The sequence below is a fragment of the Lynx rufus genome, unplaced genomic scaffold (genome assembly GCF_022079265.1).
Source record: "Lynx rufus isolate CCGP_SWC_20201006 ecotype Redwood Valley unplaced genomic scaffold, mLynRuf1.p SCAF_1, whole genome shotgun sequence".
Lineage (NCBI taxonomy): Eukaryota > Metazoa > Chordata > Mammalia > Carnivora > Felidae > Lynx > Lynx rufus.
This window is the reverse complement of record NW_025814823.1, coordinates 106849218-106872756: the sequence shown is the minus strand read 5'-3', so window position 1 is coordinate 106872756 and position 23539 is coordinate 106849218. Positions and strand designations below refer to the sequence as shown.

Genomic DNA, 23539 nt, shown 5'->3' with positions numbered 1-23539 from the left:
AAAATTAGGAATGAAAACTACAGACAGCCTACAAGAACATGTGTCAAGGGACTTAACCTATCCATAGAATACTTTTCTGAAGAAATGATCTGAGAGAAGAATAAGCAAAAATAGGGAAGAAGGCAGGAAGAATTTTCCTGCCAAGGGAAGGGAATGGTCCTTACAATGGGAGTAAATGTGGATTCACCTGTACAGATTTATGTAATCTGATGGGTGAAAGTAGAATTGCTTTGTGGTCTGAAGTGTCATTCTATCAATAATGCTAAGTTTTTGTTTTTGTTTTTTAATAAAAGCCATGCATAGACCTCCATGAGCTGTGTGGTACCATTTTTTTTTTAACAGGGCTTTCATCATTTCTTGTATTGATTTGTAAGAGCTCTTTTTATATTAAGGAAAACATCACTTTCTCAGATACGTTGCAAATACTTTCACTGATTGCGATTTATCTTCTATTGTATTTTTTTCCTTTGCAAGGATACTTGTTAATTTTATGTGACTTTTCCGTAAATACTTCTAGATTTCATATCTAGAATTATACACATTCCCTATTAAAAGATGAAAAAATAAAAAAAAGCCAACCAAAAAATGTCAATGTCCACAATCATTTTGGTGTGTTATGATGTCATAAATATGGTACAGAATCAGATTCCTGTTATGTTATTGAATGATTCATTTCTTTCCACAGACCGTAGGTTCAGCTTTTATTATATGGCACATTTATAAATCTTTTCCTAATTATAGGTTTAATTTTTTTTTACTCTGTTCCATTGACTTACTTCCTTCTTCAAGCACCAGCAGAAACTGCTTTATCTACTATGAAATATATTAATATCTGATAGAATTCACCCTCTCCTCTCCTGTTAGTTTTTAAAAATCTTATATTGATTTTTCCACATGGAGTCTATAACCAGTATGTCTAATTAAAAAAGAAAAAAAAAAGGAAAGCAAATACTATTGGCATTTTGGGAAGGTCACATTAAATTTATATAGAGATAATTATCATTTTATAATATTCACTGTTCCTATCCCAAACCAGAAAATGTCTTTACATTTACTTAAACCACTTTTATGACTCTCTGTGTGGATATAAATTCTTCTTTTTATAAGTCTTGTACATTCCTTTGTAAGTATTTGTTAGGTATTTTATCTTTTATATTTTATCTTTTGCTATATTCAATATAAATGGATTTTTTCTTTCTTTATAGTGACCAAGTGGCTGCTGTTTATGTACTGAAAAGCAAAAATTGTTATATAATTTTGTAAGCCCCCCCCTCAAATTCTCTTATTGTTCTAATAGAGTTTTTTTTTTTTTAGTAGGTTGTCTTGAGTTTTCCAATTATACAAATAATGTTCATTTTGGCATTCCTTTCTAGTTTTATTTTTGTTTTAATATTATGAAATATTTTCATGAAAACAACTATGTAAAATATATAATCTTTTTTTTCTTAATGTTTATTTATCTGAGAGAGAGAGAGAGCATGCACACACACACACACACACACACACAAGTTGGGGAGGGGCAGAAAGAGAGAGAAAGAGAAAGAGTGGGGGGAGAGAGAGAGGAAGAGGGAGAGGGAGAGGGAGAGGGAGAGGGAGAGGGAGAGGGAGAGGGAGAGGGAGAGGGAGAGGGAGAGGGAGAATCCCAAACAGTCTACATGTTTAGGGCAGAGACTGATATAGGGCTCGATCTCACAACTGTGAGATCATGACCAGAGCAGAAATCAAGAGTGAGACACTTAACTGACTGAGCCATCCAGGAGTTCCAGAAATTAAAAAAGCTTAACAATCAGATAAGTTCTAAGATCTATGTCAGATGTCTCTATTAGGTCTTATGTTTCTGTCTTCAAAAGAGGGCACAGAGTATGTGCTGCTTTAGAAATAATTTCAACCCTAACGTCCTAAAGATAGTCTCATATATTTTCTCTTAAAAGCCTTGTCTGTGATATATCAGTCTTTATTTTATGCAGAATTGATTTTTAGAAATAATCTGAAGGTATTCAGTTTCATTTTTATACATGCGGTAAGCCAAGTGCATTAAAGTCAACTTTCTATACTGATCTGCCAACACCTTGCTCACATATCAGGTTTTCCTCTAGGCATGGACTTATTTATTACTCCAGATTTTGTTCTATCAGACCATATTTGTCCATATTTTCACAAATGTTTAAATGTCTTAGCTATTCTGGTTTCAAAATTGGTCTTGATTTCTGTTAGGGAAAGGTTCTTACATTAGTCTCCCTCTCATCCTCCTCTATCTTCGTCTTTTCCTTCTCCAAGAAAGTTTGTACTTATATACAAATGTTGAAAATATTTGCCAACATCCATATAGAAGCTGTGGTGGTCTATTTGTTGGAATTTCCATGAATCTATAAATCATTTACAACAGAACTGACATCTGAAGAGAATAAATTTATCCACAAATGTGGTATATTTTCACTGACACAGGTTTCACTCAATAAATTTTAATAGGGGTATATAATTTCCTATCTTTTTTTTTTATTCATTCCTAAGTACTCTGTGTTTTCAATTGCTACAGTAAATAGTATCATTTTTTAATGACATTTTGTATTTTTGTGTTGACAGCTGTTTTTTTGTCTATCTTATATTTAATAATCTTACTACATTCATGAATTAATTCCATACTTTACTTCTACATAACATCATAATTTTATATAGGGAATCACATCATTTGCAAATTAAAACAGCTATCTTTTTTCCATTCCCATCTCTACAGCTTTATTTTATTTTTCTGCCAAGGTTCAGTTGTTTGTGTCTCCAGTATATACACAGAAGAAGATGTGAGATTCTTGTGATTTTCTTAATTTGTAGAAATGTTTCTAATATTTCACCATTAAGAATAATGTTTCCCATTGATTTTGGTGAATATACATCAGCAAGCTTTGTCTTAGTGTTTTTCTTTTAATTGTGCATCTCTTGAAATAATATAGTTTCTACCTTTAAGCTATTAACATGGGCATTAAGATTCTTAAATGATAAATGACCTTTCCTATCCTGATATAAAGCCAACTTTATTCCCTTATATTACCTTTCTTTGTTTACATAGTGCTACTTTATTTTGAAAATGTTTTCTGGGGCACCTGGGTGGTTCAGTCGGTAAAGAAGCTGACCCTGACTCCTGAATTTGGCTCAGGTCATCATCTCAAGGTTTGTGGGTTCGAGTCCCACACGTGGTTCCATGCTGACAGGGTTGGAGCTTGCTTGGGATTCTCTCTCTCTCTCTCTCTCTCTCTCTCCATTGCTTTCTGCCCCTCTCTGACTTGTACTCTCTCTCTCTCTCTCAGAGTAAATAAACCAAAAAAAAAAAAAGAAAGGAAATTTTTTCATCATTCTCAGATAAGAAAGTACTACAACTTTTATTCCTCATAACTGTCCCTTATTGATTTTTATGTTACATTAATACTAGCTCAAATAATGAGTTGCAGGGTGTTCCTTTATTTTCTAGAAAAATTAGATTAATATTAGCATTATCTATTCATTGAACCTTTTTCTGTGTCTGAACTTGTGTTTTCTTTGGGATGATTCTAAAGCGCTGATACAATTTTTTAAAATGGTTATAGAGCTTTATGTCCTTCTATTATATTTTCTTAGAATTTTCCCATTTCATCTGTTTTTATCATGACAGTATTCAGTCTATTTTCTTAGTATCTTTTTAATACTTTCAGTATCTGTTATACTGCCTTTGCTAATTTCTAATACTGTTGAATTATGCCTTTTTTCCTTAGTCAATTTTATATTTGCCAATTTTATTCGTATTTTCAGAGATCTAATTTTGACTTCATTATTCACTTTCATTGCATTTTCCTATTTTATTAGTTTCTACTCTTTGTGGTTTCTTTCTTCTAATATCTCTTACTTTGTTGTTATGCTTCTAACCTCTTAATATGAAAATTTAGGTCATTAATTTCATCATTTAATTTTTATATATGTGTTTAAAGTTACTCATTTTCCTCTAATTGCTCCTTATCTGCAATGCTACAAACTTGCAAAATAGTATATTTGTTATTGTTTAAGTCTGAGAGTATTCTGGTTTTCCTAATGATTTCTTCTCTGATCAATGAGTTTTTCCAGAGTATGCTTATAAATTTCTATTATGTATTTATTAAGTTTGTTTTTGCTATTGGTTGTTTAACGTAATCGTATTGTGATAAGAAAAATTCATCTGTAAATTAATTTTAGGGAATTTGTTTAGACTTGAAGAATAAAATAATATATGGTCATTCTTCATAAATATCTGTATTTTGAAAGAGTACGTATTCTTTATTACTCGGCTGCAGGTTTCATATCTGCCCAGTAGACCAACGTTTTTAGTTGTTCAAATCTTTTCTCTTCTATAGAGATCTTTCTATTCAGTTTCTATACAGAAAGCAGTGTTAAAACCTCCTACTATGATCGTGGCTATTTATCTGTTTTGTTAATGTTTCTATTTATGCTCTGAAGCTTTGTAATTAGAATATGTTAGATGCTGATAGATTTTTTTTTCATTCCATGTCCTGAAGCAAACTACTTGCCATAAGCCAGCTGGAAATACACATTGCTTTATAAGGGACTCTGAAGCTTTGACTTCCACTCCCCAGAGTTCATTCAACCCTGAACAACTCCATCCAGTACCAAGATTAAGCACCCAGTGAATGAGAAATTCTAGCTCTTTTATATGGAAAGATGCCTTCTACCTCTAATATGTGGAAGTTTCTCCTTCTGGCTCTTTATCTTGGCTACTTATATAAAAAAAATTCTCCTTTTGGGATTTTTAAGCATTTGATATGGGGATAGGAGACCTCAATGTCTTTTCAAATTCCATTCAAGAAGAATCTTTTTTTTAATAAAATATCTTTTAATGTTTGTTTTTGAGAGAGAGAGAGAGAGAGAGAGAACGAACACGAGCGGGGGAGGGGCAGAGAGAGAGAGAGGGAGACAGAATCTGAAGCAGGCTCCAAGCTCTGAGGTGTCAGCACAGAGCCTGACATGGGACTCGAACCCACGAACCAAAAGATCGTGACCTGAGCCAAACTCAGTGCTTAACTGACTGAGCCACCCAGGCAACCCCCATTCAATACAAATCTTAATGTGATTCCTAATGTGAATTTTTAATGTGAAAAGAAACACCAATATATTACTTAGATATAACAATGAAGTTCCTTAAGAAGAATATTATTTTTCATTTCTGTGAGACAATTAGTACATTTGTATATTCAGCTCTTCTGCAGAGCATAGGAAGTCATAGAGACTTCACTTTTAGAAATAACAAATTTATCTTCATTTAACAAATACATTTTTGAGTACATACTATGTGCCAAGTATGAAAGTAGTATTCTTCTAGATGCTGAGAATACAATAGTGAACTAAGGAGTTAAGAATTCACTGTACACATACAGATAGATAGATAGATAGATAGATAGATAAATGTGGTTGTGTCTACACTTTTAAGAAATATTAACAGAAAGGCCTCAATGAGAAGGTGGTACTTGAACAAATATCTAAAGAAGAAAGGCAAAGGTTTGAAGTAGGTGTTTTGAGTTTTAGAAAAGAGGCTGATGTATCTGGAGCCATGTTGATAAGGAGGGGAACGGTAGGGAAGGAGGCTAGACCTGGTAGGGCCTACTGGGCCAATGTAAGGGCTGGGGATTTTACCGGTGAGATAGGAAGCTACTGGAAGTCTATGCAAAAAAATTGGATAATTTGCTTTGCTGTGAAGGAGTCTTCCTGGCTCTGAGTTGAAACAGGTTGTGAGTGACAAGGGCTGGTAAAGTAAGATCATTTAGGAGGTTACTTTAATATTCCACATGAGAGATGATGGTGGTTTGGTCCAGAGTGGCAAGAGTAGAATTAGTGAGATGTAAAGAGAATGTGGATATGTCCTGAAGGCAGAGTCAAGAGCTGATGGATTGAATGTGGAGAGTGAGAAACGGAGAGAGCTCAAAGATAATTTCATTGTGTTTAGCTGAGCAACTAGAAGAATGGAGCTTCCAATTACTGTGCCAGGAAGACCTCAGGGGAGAGCCACTTTTGGGTTGTGGGGAGTCATTTCTGTATGTGCATGGAATAAAGGCTCACTCCATGTGGCCTTGGCTACATTTACCAGTCCACCACATTGTTTTTATAAAACTTTACCTGATTCCTTGTTAAAAGTTTCAGACAATATTTAAAAACATTCTAAACAATTTGTGCAGCAGCATCTTTCCTCTAACACATTTTCATTGACATTCTTTGCATAAGAATATTTTACTAAGAAAATTACTATATTAAAGCATTCACTGATTTAATACATATATATTGAACGCTTGATATGTCCCAAACACTATCAAATGCATTAGGAATCCCATGACAACAAAAAACTGGCACAGTTCATTACCTCTTGGAGCTTACACCCTGTGAATAGATGAATGAATGGACATTTATAGAGATAGTGCCATGAAGTATTTAATGGAGAGACTGACCTACACAGAACACATGCTGTAGGAAATGATTACTGATATGCCCTATGAATTATGATCAGGATGAGAGAATTCGTGAAATGGGAGTATTCCAGGCAGAGGGGGTAACATGTGCCAATGCACTTCAGTGTGAAGGGGCATAACACATGAGAAACCCTAAAAACTCTAATGGGGCTGCAAGTGTGCTAACAATAAAAGGGTACATAGTATGAAGTATGGCTGAAGAGATAAGGTAGGAACAGATTACATAGGGCTAGCCCAGAAGCAATGTGAGTAAAGGTAAGGTAATTAGAAGTATCCTTCAGCATCTGGGGTATAGCACAGTAATTAACAACATGAACTCTGGATTCGGATAGCTTGACTCTGAACATACGCTCAGGCACTGTGGCTGTGTGAGCTTTGGCAATCATACTCTCTAAAATACATCTAATATGATTACCTTCCTTCTTCAGGTGGGAGCAGAAGTCTTTGGTCTCAATGAGCTAAGTCAGGGTAGTTCTGCTGTCCAAGAAATCTCCAGATTTAGCAAGGTTAGAAAAAAACTCACAGGATTATGTTACTAACAATTACCTTTAAAACGATTATTTCTCTGGTAATTTACATACTTTACAATCTCTAAGAGCTGGGCATAAATTTTAGTAAAAGCTTATCCAATATAAGAGGCTACTTTACTTCAAGTTGGAAGGAGTGAATTATTTGTGGCCATAAAGAAAAAAAGGATTTGATACGTATATACTTCTATTTTTTTGTTATATAAATTATAAATGCATTATATATGATACATATTATATATTTATATTATTGTTATAATGTCTATATGTATTATACTTAGCAAAACTATCTACAATGCCACTAAATATTTGTGTCAGAAAAACACGTATTATTGGCAGTGGATCATGTCACAGAATTTATGGCTAAAAATATTTCATAAATATACAAGAACAGAGATATACAATTCAATTGCAGACCACCTTTCAGGCTAAAAAGAAAAATATTGGGCTCTCTACCAACTCAAACATGACCTCCATGCAGCACTAACTTAGAGTGTTATGTGGCAGGGTCACTCAGAGTGTGGTCCGTGCCCTGGCTGCCATTGGTGAACTCCTTTTTACCGATCTGTACCTAGATAAGCAGCTGGCACTACAATATAAATTGGCTACAGCACTAAGCACACAGTTGAGTTCAATTGACTGTTTTTCTCTTTTCTTTTCTTTTTCATTTCTTTTCATTTCATTTCAGTTCACTTCTTTTTCATTTCAAGACTTTTTCAATGAAGCAAGCAATGTGCTCTATTCTGGCATAGCTCTTTACATCATCAGGGACCACATTTTGAACGGTAAGATAATTTATTGAGCAGTTAATGAACAATCAAATTTAATGGAGAGAACTTTACTACATACACTAAAATAAAGTCTAGGTGGCCTTCTAACAGTAAAAAAGAGTGAGGGAGAAGACTTGAGAGAGAGAGAAGAAAATATAAAACAAATAGACAAAAATGTATTTTTTTTAATTTTAGAATGAGGTGTCATTTCTAACTACAAAAAGCTACAGAAGAAATAATTTAAAAAATGTTTGACTACTAAGAACATTTTTGGTTCAAAAACATTAAAAAACAAGATTAAATTAATAGAACTAGAGAAATATTAACAACATATGTGATGAAAAAAGAATGCTTTTAATATCAAAGGAACTCCTGAAATATTAATCTCTATCAGCTTCAGTTTCCTCAACTGTAAAAAAGACAATAATCACAAAATATAGCTCCAGATTTTTATGAGATTGGATTATAGAGGAGTACACAGTATTTAGTACAATGCCTGCTAATAAAAGAAGACATTATTATTTTTTTAGAAAGGCTTTAGCCATCTAAGTATGATATCTTAAGGCTTAAAAATATTGTGCAATTGTGAAGTACAAAGTTACTGCAACACGTTTGGGTGGTCCAAAACTCGCACACAGAAAAGACAGGTGTGGTTCTCGCCCAGATCCTGGGAGGTAATCTATAAGCATCTGGCACATCCATCCATCCTCCCTCCCTTCCTTTTTATTTTTATTTTAGAGAGAAAGAGAGAGAGCAAAGTCGGAGAGAGGGGTAGAGGAGAGAGAGGGAATCTTAAGCAGGCTCTACACTCAGCATGGAGCTTGACACAGGGCTCCATCACACGACCTGAGCTGAAATCAAGAGTCAAACATTCAGTCGACTGAGCCAACCAGGAGCCCCTGTAATATCTCTTCTGATAAGAATATCTTCGCTTACCCGGGGACTCCAGGACAAGTCAGATAGCTTATAACAATATGATTTTGGGGTAGGACATGACTAGCTGGACCTGTGGAAAGGATGGAAGTGGAAGGTGTGCTTTGTAGGTGGTCAGCTGTGCCTCCATGACCAACATTACCACCCAGTAAAATCCCTAGATACCAAGGCTCAGGTTAGTTTCTAGGGTTGGGCAGTACTTTGTGCGTGTTTTCACACATTATTGTTTAGAGAATTAACACACAGTTAGTTCTGCACAACTCACCTGGGAGAAGACAACGTAAAGCTTCTGCCAGGTGTTCCCTAGACCCGGCCCAGATGCCTGCTCCTTTGCTGACTTTAATCCATATCCTGTTACTGTAATAAACTGTCAGTGTGAGTAAAATAGCTTTACTGAGTTTTCTGAGTCCTTCTAACAAATCACTGAACCTGAGGGTGGTCTTGGGGACACTCCCCAAACACAGTAATCTAAGTACAATTTATATATCCATAATAAAGTCTGGCTGAAATAAAGTAAAATTTCTTACTTTAACAAGTTGTTGTATATAAAATATAGTGTATATGTGTATACATATGCACCCAACAAACTGCCAAATTCATGAACAACTTCCTAAGGTATTTTTTATTTATAAAAATAAAGTTTTAGCCTTTATGACAATAAATTTATGAAGATCCCATTTGTATTTCATAAATATAAATACACTTAGTACCAATAAAAACATTCTATGGTTGACATTTTTGGTTATAAGAAAAAAATCACATGCCTGACCTATTGTTTAGAAAGGAAAATAACTGTGAAAAGGAATCATAAAACATTGGAATAAATCATTTATTTCCCCTTTCTTGCTATGGACACTAATCTATACTTCTATATATAATTACATACAAGATTTTTTTAATTGGAAATTTCCTAAAGGAAAATTCAATACATTTTTACATTTAAGATTCATTCCCCTTTTGAAATAGTAAAAGAGGATTTTTGGTTCTCTTCAATTACTCAAGGGTACTTCAATTACCCTTAAGACTTGGCTTTTATTTCTTGGTGGCCCTTACTGACTTTTCTAGCCATACGTGGGGTTTCTCTGGGAAATTCTAGAAACCAAATTCAGATAAAAAACATAAACACACTCATCCCAAATCAGTTTAGAAACATTTCATGTGTAATTATAAAGTCATTCTTGAATTGACAAGTTTGAATGGACTCACTCTGCCATTCTAAAGTTGTGGGTTGCAAAATTATACGATCCATTTTCTGTCTAAGAAAATATACTGGAAAACATAATCCTCTCCCAAAAAACAAAAGAAAGAAATTCAAAAAGAAAAAAGAAGAATTTAACAGTTTCACTTAAGTAGTTGACTTAATTATATCCCTAACAAAAAAAGCTCTGTTGATTTGTGTGCGTGGACACATCAGATCCATAGACATAATTATCTAACATTTGTGAAAACTTTGCTTATTCAAGAGGCTATGCGTATATGAATTTTGTTTTATTTTTCTTTCTTCTTCCTACAATTTCCTTTCATTTTGCTTTATATCTTATACTGGATAATGATGATATAATTTATACAGATGACCTCTCTCCTGTTTGTTCCTTTGTGTGTCCTTTGTTAAAGATACCACTACTCTTCACTGTTAATGTATCCCACTTTATAGCATTAAGAAAACTGGGGCGCCTGGCTGGCTCAGTCGGTTAAGCTGACTTTGGTTCAGGTCATGATCTCGTGGTTCGTGGGTTTGAGCCCCCGTCAGACTCTGTGCTGACAGCTCAGAGCCTGGAGCCTGCTTCCAATTCTGTATATCCTTCTCTCTGTCCCTCCCCCACTCACTCTCTGTCTCTGTCTCTCAAAATAATAAATATTTAAAAAAATTAAGAAGGGAAATACCAACCCCCACTTTTGAGACAAATACTGCTTACAAGTAAAGAGGATTTTTAGAGGATTTAGTAAAGAGGATTTAGTAAAGAGGATTCAACATATATCATAGTTCAACATATATCATATGTCCTGGTCTTAATTCATCAAGCATTACCCATACCTTTGGCACATCTCTATTGATTTTGGGTACAGCTCTATAAAAGGCAAATAAAATAATATTTTACTACCATTTTAGCCATTCCAACCTGAGTTCCTGGTCATAAACCAATGTTTCTACTACATAAAGCTCAAGTGGCCTTTCCTTAAACTATATCATTTAGTTTTTTAAGTAGAAATTCTTGACCAAACCTTTGCATGTTAATAAAGTAACCTGCGTGGTGGTTGGTTCCTTTAATCTGTGTTCTTCGTACATTTTAGAATACATCAGAGATTTAAAAAATATTTTACATATTCTAAAGTAAGATTGTTTCTTAAAGTGAACCTTCCACTACTCAGATTGTCTGTTTCATAAAAATATACTCACACTGCTTATATTATTCAGAAACTTGCATTTAACTTCTAAAAATTATAATCATGAATTTGTACTTATTGTCTTAATATTTTTAATACCAAGTTTTTATTTCCCCTAAATGTTACTTTCAGCATTTTTCATTCAAGTATTGCACATGGTTTTCCTTACTATGATTACACTGAAATATCTTTAAATTAAGAAAACTATATTGGAATTAAGAGTCTAAATCCTATCATTCCTGGAGTACAATAATGAACTAGGTTATTGCATTACATATATTCCCTAAAGAATGATGATCTTAGAATGTTATTTATCTGTTTTGTTTCTTTTTTGAATAACAAATAAACACGTTGTATTCTACAGCACTCCACTGACCACTGAAAGTGGGAGAAAATGACCACTGCATGGGAGAAAATGAAAGTATATGTACACATTTAAAAACAGTGACACCAGAAACAAAACCACTGTTCGTCATGTCTTAGACTAGGTTACGGGCACATAGGTATGCTCAATTTCTGATCATTCACTGAGCTGTATCATTATAACTTGACCATTTTCCTCTACTTCAGTTTACTTGAATAAAAGGCTTTTTTAATCAAACACTGTGATGTCCTATACAATCTTCTCCCGAGCTTTCTTAGACCAATCAAATTCCATAGCTCAATTTACTCACTTGGCTCCAGAGTCCAGGCATCTGATGAAAATGAAGCGCACTGGGTGTCTGATAAATACTATAATACCACAGTGCCTCAGCCTGTGATGAGCTGGAAAAGATGGCCCCAGTCTAAAGGGTACAGACACTACTCAGCTCCAAGGAATGGCTGCCATATGGGACTGTAGGTTTAATGTTGCCAGGTCTGGAAATTTGAATTTTTATGTCAAATTTATACTTTTTAATGTTGGCAACTGATTCAAATTTTTAAACACTACCAGCCAAACTAAATATGTCTTTGACCAAAGAGGCCTCCATAAAGAGCACCTCCCTGTGTAGGACCTCACTAAATGTGAGTCCAATTAAAATATTTTTCATATTTTAATTGATACTGCTAGCACGCAGGGAAGCCCACATTCAAAATTCAGTCTGACTCCACACCATTTCTACTGTAAGATACTGGCTGTAAATATGTGCTTGTTGTTCATAATCCGAATCTCAGACCAACCTTATAACACAGGTATCATCCCCATTTTACTGATGAGGGATCAAAGGCCCAAAGAGAGCAGATAATGCAAAGTACAGAACAGTATGACTGAATTAGATAACCTGAATTTAAATCCTTCCTCCAACACTTACTATTTTCACAACTAAATTAAACTTAAATTAATTTCTCCATGCTTCAGTTTTCTCCCCTGTAAGATGGGTACTCTAATAGCCTTACCTCACAAAAATGTTCTGAGGATATATATAAAGCATGTAGAAATGTCATAGCACACAGTAAGTACTATGTAAATGTTGCTATTACTAATTATTATTGTTATTATCATCATCTGTAAAATGACAGCCTTGCCTGTTGAGTTTTAAGTGAACTATTAGGTAAAGTACTTAGACCTGTTCCTGAGACAGACTGTTCATTACATATTAACTGGGTGAACAGGTGAAGTTTCTTTCAAGTACATTACTTCAAGCCATGCAGATTAATTGGCTTTTACTCTGTATAGGGTAACAACAAATACTATTATAGTTTGGAAGTATTTTAATTTGTACAAAGTGTTTTCTTCAGACATGCAAATAATATATAGCTTTGTAGTGTCATGATTATTGTCATGTTTATATTATTTGGAAATGTGTAGTGAAGTGAAACATGTGTCATGTCCTAATGTCAATTTTAATAATGTAATAAGATTTTATTCAAAGTATCAGGAATAGTTACAATATTTAGAAGATACTCTTTAAATTTAGATGATCTTTACCACCTCTTTTTGTTTCCCTAATTTTTAAAACACCTGAGCACCTCCCCCTAAAAAACCCAAAAGATATGCATGTAATTCAATAACTCAAATTACAAAGCTATATGCTAATATGTGGCATAGCCAGAATTTTTACTTACTTGTGACCCATTTCATGAGCAATTGTAAATGCAAGATTCAAGCCATTGTCTTCAGCAATAATACATTTTCTCTTTTCACTACACATTCCACTCAAATAAGCTATACCTAGAAGACACAAACATGAATTATCACATTTCAGATTCAAATGTAAACCTTTATGCTAGGAATCAGTAGAAAAAACTGAAAAATGAAATTTCTTACATTCAAATATGTCTATATTAAGCTGTGATATCTAGTCCTTATGAATGAAATTGTAAGAGAAATTGTGTATGTATTAGTCACTCAATAAACTCTTAACACTCTTCTCAATTTAATATCTCAGATTAAATTATTTCATCAATTGTGCAATTCTCAAAAAGGCATACTATAAGAATATATTTTGGAAATACCAGTTTTCATTGTCATGAATGGTCACAACTTAGAAAATATAAATTAAAAAGCAATGATTAAATTAAGTATTTTTCAATTCTTGTGAATAATGTAGTTGCAAAAAAAAAACCTAAAATAAAATAAATGACACATAGGACATTCTTGAACTCACATTTATATTCTGAGTTAACATATTTAAAAATTTTATTTTGTAAAATACAATTTTAACTAATACAACAAAAAAACTGTGATTGAATACTGAAAAGTATTTCCTCTGAAAATTTCTTGCCTTATAAGATGGCCCAACTGCAGAGTATAAGATAATGAAATATTATTTAAGCCAATAATTTCTGCAAGATAGTTGATCTTTTGGTTTGAATTAGCAGTAACACAGTATGTGAAATCATTGATACTCCTTCATCAAAGATTCATGTACCATTTTACTAATTAAGAAATACCTCTGAAGAAATATCCTTGAACACAAAGAACTATATAACCTTGCAAGTGTAAGTTTTAATGCATTTTTAAATAACAAAGTTTATTAAAATAATATCTAGTGTTATTGAATTATCTATATGCTCCGGAATCCTCCTATCTGTATAAAATACATCTAAGCTCATTATATGAAGAAATTAAGGCCCGGACAAGTGGAATGATTTGCCAAAGAACACATGAGTACTAAATATTATAAAATAAAGATTTGAAATGAACTTTGAATCCATATGCCAACTAACATTTAGTTTTTCCCGCTGATTATAATTTAGTGCAGAGTGGCCCCTAGTTGAAGATGGTTAGCTAACTACTTGAGACTTTTTTTCTGTCTTCAGAAACATAAAAAAATAGTGTTATGGAATCATTACATTTAACTTAAAGAATAAATCGCCTTGCCCATGCTTTGGAAAAACAGAAGGTTCATACAAGAACATGAACCGATTTAGTGGACCCATGCCCAAATTAAACAGAGGAGGATTTTATGAATGTGGTAGAACCCCACAGAGGTTCAAGGCTGAGACATACAGGTTTGACAGAGGCATTGCTCGGGGACTGAAAATGGAGATTAGATGAAAGTATGTCTGAAATCCTCAAGTACTCATTCAAACCTTCGAGGAGAATGTCAAGGCCTGGTATTCACTGGCCTATCAAGAAAATGAAGATACATTCTCTCAGCAAAATGCAGTATAAACATACTACTTTTAAAACATAACTACAGGAAGAAATAGCCAAGAGATTAAATACATAAAGATGAAATACAGAAAGAAATACATAAATATCTATATATTTAGAAATATTTTATTAAAATATAAAATGTACAAATAGATGAAATTACTTCTTTTCTTCAAAAAAGTTTATTTATTTATTTTGCAAGAGAAAGCACAGCAGAGGGGCAGAGAGACAGGGAGAGAATTCCAAACAGGCTCCGTGCTGTCAGCACAGAGCCTGACATGGGGCTCAATCTCACCAGGTACGAAATCATGACCTCAGTGAAAACCAAAAGTTGGACACTTAACTGACTGAGCCACCCAGGTGCCCCGAAATTACTTCTTTATGAATGGATAGATGGATGAAGGGATGAATAGACAAGTGACAAGCCATACTACTTCATTTGGCTGATTAAAACAGTCAAGAGCTGGTACGAAGGAAAGAAGGTAGGGATAAACGCAGAGGGGTTAGGGAAGGGAGAAAAAAAGGAAGACAAAAACATAGTTGTTATCAAGCTCTACTAAATAACAAATCAAATACAAAACTTTAAGAAATGCTTGAAGAAACATAATGTGATTTTTAAGAGAGCTAAGTCAGGCACTTATTAATGCAACAAAATATGGAAAACAAACACAAGAGAGTAACTAAACTTGCATTATAGTTGAAGGGAAGAAGGAAAGAAAGATAGAAGTAAGGAGTGAAGGAGGGAAGAAGTGTGAAAGAAAAGTAGCTCCTCTTAATAGGATATTTAAAATTCTCTTGAGCATTTAGAAATTTAAATAAATATATACTTCAAGACTAAATGTCCCACTAAAATCCTAAATTAAGTTCATCTATAATTAGCATGTCAAAGACCACTGTGCGGTACAAATTTCCCTCAGGATGCCCATATATTTTGCCAAACCAAAATAAGCTCATCACCATACATAGATTAAAAGTCGGCTAACATAGGCTGTCATAATTTCATATATCTCTTTGCTGTATGGACCAGGACATAGCAAATTCAGTCACTTTAATAAATTTTACATCTCTTCTCCTATACTACTTGAAATATAGTGTTCCCGCCAACAAGAGTACTGTTGCTTGTTTCCAATTCTTACCTCTTCCATATTATTTTTTTCTATTCTAGATTGATACATTTTTCCATATTTTGCTGTTATCTTACTACATTGGCTAGGATTTCCAATGTACTATTGAAATATGGGTGGTATCAAACACCTTGTTTTCCTGATGATATTAATAGGAATGTTTACAGTTTCACAATGGAGTATGATTGCTCGAGGACTTTATTTTTATTTTTGATGTTTATTTATTTTTGACAGAAATAGAGACAAAGAATGAGCAGGGTAGGAACAGAGGGAGAGGGAGACAGAGAATGTGAAGCAGGCTATGGGCTCCTAGCTGTTAGCACAGAGCCCGATGTGGGGCTCGAACACACAAACCGGGAGATCATGGCCTGAGCCAAAGTAACGGACTGAGCCACCCAGGTGCCCCAGGAGGACTTTAATAGATACAGTTCGTTAAGTTAAAGGAGTTATTTTTTGATATTCTTGTATGTCAAGTGAAAAAGGATGCAATGTTATGTGAGGTGCAGGTCAAAGGTAGATGGGAGTTAGATAGCATTTTTTTAAAAGAAACATAAGCTTGGAATAGTGAGAGAAACAGGAAAGAGAACTGATTAAGTACTAGGGGAATACTTAATTCATGGGTCAGAAAACAGATGGTTCAGCTCAGGATGGAGAGCACAAACCTGGACTCTCACTAATATGCCCAAATGAATGATATCCAACCTAATGGTTGAAACACAGAAGAGTACTACTTGGATTAAATTTGGGCTGGGATTTTTCAGAACAGGTTTAAAGGAAGGATGAAAATGTGTAACAGTTGGCAGTAAAATTGATGGGGAACGAAGGGACAGAACTTGTAGCACTGGATAGGTGAAGAAGTAATGTCAAAGGGAAACAGATAATTTGGGAAAACAACACAGTTGTCCAGACAATGGAGTCAGCAATGAAGAAAAGGAACAGATATTCTCTGAAAAAGTACTAGAGATTGTGATAAGAGATTGAGATTTAGAGACTTAAGATTTCAGAGGTGAAATTCCATGATATGATTAACTACTGGCACGAGGGTAGAGAAAGGTAGCTGGAATCCAGATTGAGGGGAAATAATTATTAAGTAGTGTTAGGTGGACTGATGGTATAACGTGAAGTTGCACCTGAATGAACTCAAGAAGCGGAGAGAAAGATGGCCAACATCCACACGAAATGGGGGAGACAATAAAGGAGAACAATCCATCACAGTGACAGTGACAGTGACGGTTAAGATGGTAAAGCTCAAGAGCTTCCATCACAACTGAAGAGTTTTTATATGAGGACAGGAGAGATTTTGCCTTAGAAGCAGCAGCGGGAAGCAAGAGAAATGTTACAGGTATACAACGTTGGTATTTTCCTAGCACCAGACCTATGGATAGGGGAAGAATGTCTCTGGGGGCCCTAGATTCCTCGCCAGGTTATGGGAAATCAATGACTACTGTGTAGTCATGAAAAAAATATGGTATTGAAAAGAATATAATTTATAATATAAAAGACATATATTTTATACCATAAAATATGAATTTACATACAATAAAACAGAATTTTAAAATGAGTACATATTGGCATAGAGGTATGATTACACCTAAGTATTAAAAAATGCAGACCACCACATTTTCACAAGACAACAAAAAGACTACACAAATATGGGGGCACCTGGCTGGCTCAGAAGTAGAGCACGTGACTCTTGATCTCAGAGTCATGAGTTCAAGCCCCATGTTGAGCATAGAGCTTACTTAAAACAAAACAAATCAAAAAACTACATCAATATGCTAACTTGCTAATAGCAACTGTATTATATAACAGAGAAATAATAAGTAACTTTTCTCCCTCTTGTCCAATTTTCCAAATCATGGGTTTATAATACTTTTACAATGAGAAGATTAAAAGACATAAATATGATAATCATGTCTATGAAATTTAAAGAGTAATTAACAGAATCTCTTATAGACCATGATGCAATTTAACAAATAAGATGATCCTGCATTCCTATTCTCTTTTTACTTATGTGTACAGTTAGAATCTTCAACTAAGATTCTGATAAATTTAAATTTCATTGTCTTACATTTGGCCCACAAAGGAGATTTTCTTTAACTTGAAAGTTATGGAGAATAATTCTAACCATGACTAATTTAAATGACTTGCAATATTCTGTCTAAAATCCTATGCTTTTCAGTTCCTTTCAAAAACTCATATGTTTCTTATTATAATAAGGGGTAGAGTTTAGAAGGAGAAAGGATTTAACACAGCTGTTATTTAAAGATAGATATAATACAGACTCTTTTTAAGGTACCCTTTTAATATAAAAGTCTGTACAAACAAAAAGGATACCAAAAATCTCTCTAATTTCCCACCTTAAAATGAATCAAGTCATGTGTGAGGACTGAACAGAATCTCTCATCTGAAAACAATACATACAATCCTGGAATGTAATATGATACCTCATCAAGATAATCATAGAGCCCTAAAACTCCACAGGAAGTGTGTTACAATAGTGGACTAATCAGGAAATCAGTTTTTGAAAAATGTTTATTTATTTTGAGAGAGAGAGAGAGAAAGAGCATGAGTGGGGGAGGGGCAGAGAGAGGGGGAGAGAATTCCAAGCAGGCTTTGCACTGTCGGTGCAGAGTCCAATGCTGGGCTCCAACTCAAAGACCCTGAGATCATCACCTGAGCTGAAACCAAGAGTTGGATTCTCAACCAATGGAGCCACCCAGGTGCCCCAGGAAATCAGTTTTTATGATGTCAGATGGATGTATACTAACAAAAGTAAGTTCTCCAGCTCTCCACTGGTATTGCCTTTAAGCACCAACTAGACTACCTAAGTTCAAAATCTGGTCTCTCCTGGCACAAAATCGTTCACAGTTCTAGGAAAGATAGATAGTTCTAGGATTGTACCTTATGAGAAAAGTTATTCACCTAGGAGTCCTACTATTATTTGAGGCCTAATAGAACAAGGAAAAAAAATGAATACATGCTGAGCATACCTTCAGGAGCACGAGCCACAAAATAAATACTCATTTTTTTTTTTAACAAATTTTTTTAACATTTATTTATTTTTGAGACAGAGAGAGACAGAGCATGAATGGGGGAGGGTCAGAGAGAGAGGGAGACACAGAATCTGAAACAGGCTCCAGGCTCCGAGCCATCAGCCCAGAGCCTGACGCGGGGCTCGAACTCACGGACCGCGAGATCGTGACCTGGCTGAAGTCGGACGCTCAACCGACTGCGCCACCCAGGCGCCCCTGATCACATTTTAAAATGAGTATTTATTGGGCGCCTGGGTGGCTCAGTCAGTTAAGCGTCCGACTTCGGCTCAGGTCATGATCTCATGGTCCATGAGTTCAAGCCCCGCGTCAGGCTCTGGGCTGATGGCTCAAAGCCTGGAGCCTTCCGATTCTCACGGACCGCGAGATCATGACCTGAGCCGAAGTCGGACGCTTAACTGACTGAGCCACCCAGGCGCCCAATAAATACTCATTTTAAAATGTGATCAGGGGCGCCTGGGTGGCGCAGTCGGTTGAGCGTCCGACTTCAGCCAGGTCACGATCTCGCGGTCCGTGAGTTCGAGCCCCGCGTCAGGCTCTGGGCTGATGGCTCGGAGCCTGGAGCCTGTTTCAGATTCTGTGTCTCCCTCTCTCTCTGCCCCTCCCCCATTCATGCTCTGTCTCTCTCTGTCCCAAAAATAAATAAACGTTGAAAAAAAAAAATTAAAAAAAAAAAATGTGATCATTAAAATCTAAAGGTATCTAAAACATTATGGAAGAATAAAAGGAAACACCAGATAGGGAAAAATCAAGGTAGGAGAGGCTTTTAGAGAAGGAAACAGCTTGGTGGTTATCACTGAGTGGCCAGAGGTCAGCCAAGGAAAAGCAGGGGAAGCTTGGGGGTAATTTCCTGAACAAAGGACTGAGCAGGAAAAAGGAAATGGTGATGAGAGTTGATATTGCTCACAGAAGGGTAAGTTAGGTTCGTTCAATGTGCAAGCCACGTAGTACATCTCTGCCTCAATAGGTATTTAGCATATCTGCAAGAAGGGGGTGTATGAAATGAACTGCATAGATGAAATTCCTGGAAACAAAGACCAATATAAAGTGTTAACTCAATGTGGGGTCCTAAATAAAAATGTAATTTTGAAGAATCAAAATGTATTTTGTCCACGAATTAGAAAAAAAAATTTTTTAGAATGACTTAATGAGATGGTACCCACATCATACGAAGCCCATTTACATGATTACGTTCAAATTGGACTTTGAACATATTCTACAATAACTTGCCTTACTAATTCAATAATTATCCGCCTCTATTCCATTACAAGCCAAGATGATGATGATTCAGGAATATAAAAGTACAATTATGTAAGTTATGAGTTTAATATGGGTATAGTTATAAATGTATTTTAAAAAGTAGGCTTCCAGGGGCGCCTGGGTGGCGCAGTCGGTTAAGCGTCCGACTTCAGCCAGGTCACAATCTCGCGGTCTGGGAGTTCGAGCCCCGCGTCAGGCTCTGGGCTGATGGCTCGGAGCCTGGAGCCTGTTTCCGATTCTGTGTCTCCCTCTCTCTCTGCCCCTCCCCCGTTCATGCTCTGTCTCTCTCTGTCCCAAAAATAAATAAACGTTGAAAAAAAAAAAAAAGTAGGCTTCCAGATTCTCTTAAATGATTAATCCATAACATTCTTCGTAGTACAGTTCCTAAGAATACTAAGAAAAAAGTGAATTCCAAAAACAAGAAATAGAATATTAGTTTAATAAAAACTATAGTGAATCTCTGTGGTTGAAAAGGCAGACTATTTTATAGACATTAAAATGTTGTTTATGTGTTCCCACAACATGGTAGGCTGACAGTCCTTTTGTGAAAAACACATAGAGTGACAGATAAAATGTAATGAACAAAGTTTTTGATGTATCACTAAGTTTGAAGAAAAAAGATTACCAAGTGCAAGAATAAAGCTTAAAAATTTTTCAAATCTAGAGGATAATATCATGATTTAATGTTGTTAGAATCTGGATATCAGAAAAGATACAAGTCTTATTAAATAACGGATGCGGCTTCCAGGCACCTGGGTGGCTCAGTCGGTTGAGCATCTGACTTCAGCTCAGGTCATAATCTCACAGTTCATGAGTCTGAGCCCCACATTGGGCTCAATCCTGTCAGCACACAGCCTGCTCCGGATCCTGTGTCCCCTTCTCTCTCTGCCCCTCTCCTGCTCATGCTTGCTCGCTCTCTCTCTTCTCTCTCTCAAAGATAAAAAAAAAAAATTAAAAAAAAGAATGGTGCGGTTTCAAAATGTCTGCAAGGACAGGCATTAAGGAGCAAGGAACTGAGATCTATACACAAATTAGAAAGCCTGAAAATGCTGTTAATGCTTGAAAATAACCTCAAAAGTCCACATGCAGGAAAGCAACAAGGAATCATAGCTCAAAGTTCTGGGTATGCCAGGAAAGGCTCCGTTAACACAGTGGAACCGAAACCACCATCATGCATAGGCTATGAAGCCATAGGAATATGAAGCCATAAATATAACGTACAAGCCTATCATACAATTTGGGGATCATACAGGATTGGAAAAAACCTTGTCAGTAAAAACAAATGAGGTATCACTGTGACAAGACACTTGATCATCTCAGCAAGCATAGAATTCCCACAGAAGAAACAGTTTCACTGAAGACAAACTCACAAATAAAAACGACAAACCAAGTGAAGAAACAGCCATTGTGAGAAGGAGACCATTACCTAAATAAAAACTAGAGAGAACATGTTAATGAAGGAAAGACGTTTTTAACACAAAGATGGGAAGCTTGAGATCTACACTCACTGGGCTACCACAACCCAAATGTACCTTTCTGTAAATAAAAAAAGAAAGCCCTTCTTCCTGACACTTTACATCAAAATACTGGTGTAAAGAAATGTTAAATTTCTTCAAACAGAAGGAAAAATTCCAGACTAAAACATGAAAATAAAGAGGAGGAAATACAGAACACCAGAAAGAGTAAATGTATGTGTAACTATAAATTAATACCAAATACACAAAACATCAATTTTTTTTAAGTAGGCTCCATGCCCAGTGTGGAGGGGAGCATGCCTAGGGGACTCCAACGCAAAACACTGAGATCAAGACCCAGCTGGGGTCAAGAGTCAGAAGTCAGATGCTTAACCGACTGAGCCACTCAGGTGCTCCACCTTAAACATCAATTTTAATGTCTTCCAAAATTTAAAATATAGAGAAATAAAGTACAAGCAACAATACGTCATCGGGAGATAAACGGAGTTCAAGAGTTCAAAAGTTCTAGCAATAATCAGCAGTAAAATGATACATGTCATTATATATAAGGCAATTACAAAACAATAGTAAAATAATACATAATTAACAATTACAGTGATTGAAAATGGCATAACAATATTAGATTTACCTATTTTTAAAAGGCAAGAAACAAAGAAAAAAAGAAACATGAAATAAAGTGAAATAGTAAATAAACAGAAAGCATTTCAAATTATGATTTTCATTAAATAAAAAAGACTATACCATGGAAACTGTGTGTGACTGCCAAACTGAATGGATATTTAAGTTCTCGAAGGTGAGAGATGTGTGAATTAAGTTGATTGTGATAATCATTTTATAATGCCTGATGTATATTAAAACATCACATTGTTTACATATATACAACTTTTACCTGTCAATTTTATCTTGATAAAGTTGGAATAAATGAATGAAAAAAAACACTAGGCTGAATCCAAACTAAGATTGTAAGTCTGGATTAAAAAAATAAACCTTAAGTGTATTGTGCTTACAAGAGATACAGCTTAAGAAAAAGAATATAAATAAGTTAGAAGTAAAAGAACAGAAAACAATATAATATGCAAACATCAACCAAAATAGAGAAAGAGTGACAATGTAAATATTACAAATATAGAAAATTAGACAAATTGAATTTAAGCCATAAGCATCTAGAAAGATAAAGAGGGGTGTTTTATTGTTTTTTTTGTTTGTTTGTTTGTTTGTTTTTACGATAAAAGGATCACAGCAACAAGAGGACTTCGCAGTTCTTTTCTGTATTTACTCAACAACTAAGCCTCAAAATGTATATATAGTAAAAATGAACAGAATTAAGAGAGAAAGACAAATCCACAGTTAAACTGGAAGACTTAACAAGTCTCTTTTAATAGCTGATAAAACAACCATAAAAAAATTTACTCAAGACATAAGAGATCTGAACAAAATATTAGCAAATCTCTCTTAACTGACATAACAGAACATGGCACCCAAGAAAATTCTCTCTTTTTCTTTTTAAAAAAATTTTTATTTTATTTTATTTTATTTTTTTTATTATTTATTTATTTATTTATTTATTTATTTTTTTTATATATGAAATTTATTGTCAAATTGGTTTCCATACTCTTTTTTAAAAATTTTTAATGTTTACTTATTTTTGAGAGACAGAGTACAAGTGGGGAAAGGCCGAGAGAGAGAGGGAAACACATAATCCAGAGCAGACTCCTGGCTCTGAGCTGTCAGCACAGAGCCCCATGCAGGGCTTGAACTCACCAGCCATGAGATCATGACCTGAGTCGAGGTAGGACACTCAACCAATTGAGTCACCCAGATGCCCCAATTCTCTCTTTTTAAGTGGACAAGGTACATTTGTGGCCATATTCATACTGAGTAGTGAAAAAAAAAAAAAAGTGGAAATAATCCAAAGTTTGTTCATTGGCCAAAATGGAAATAATTTAGAAATCAGGA

The 23539-nt window shown here is 34.9% G+C and overlaps 1 protein-coding gene across 1 annotated transcript in view; it reads right to left on the bottom strand.

The window, feature by feature from the left end:
- The window catches only part of ADAMTS19 (ADAM metallopeptidase with thrombospondin type 1 motif 19), a 248895-nt gene that overhangs the window by 116000 nt on the left and 109356 nt on the right, over positions 1 to 23539 (bottom strand). The window contains exon 8 of the mRNA XM_047094684.1: positions 13138 to 13243. Within this exon, the coding sequence (XP_046950640.1) occupies positions 13138 to 13243 (106 nt within the window). The remainder of the gene's footprint in view (positions 1 to 13137; positions 13244 to 23539) is intronic.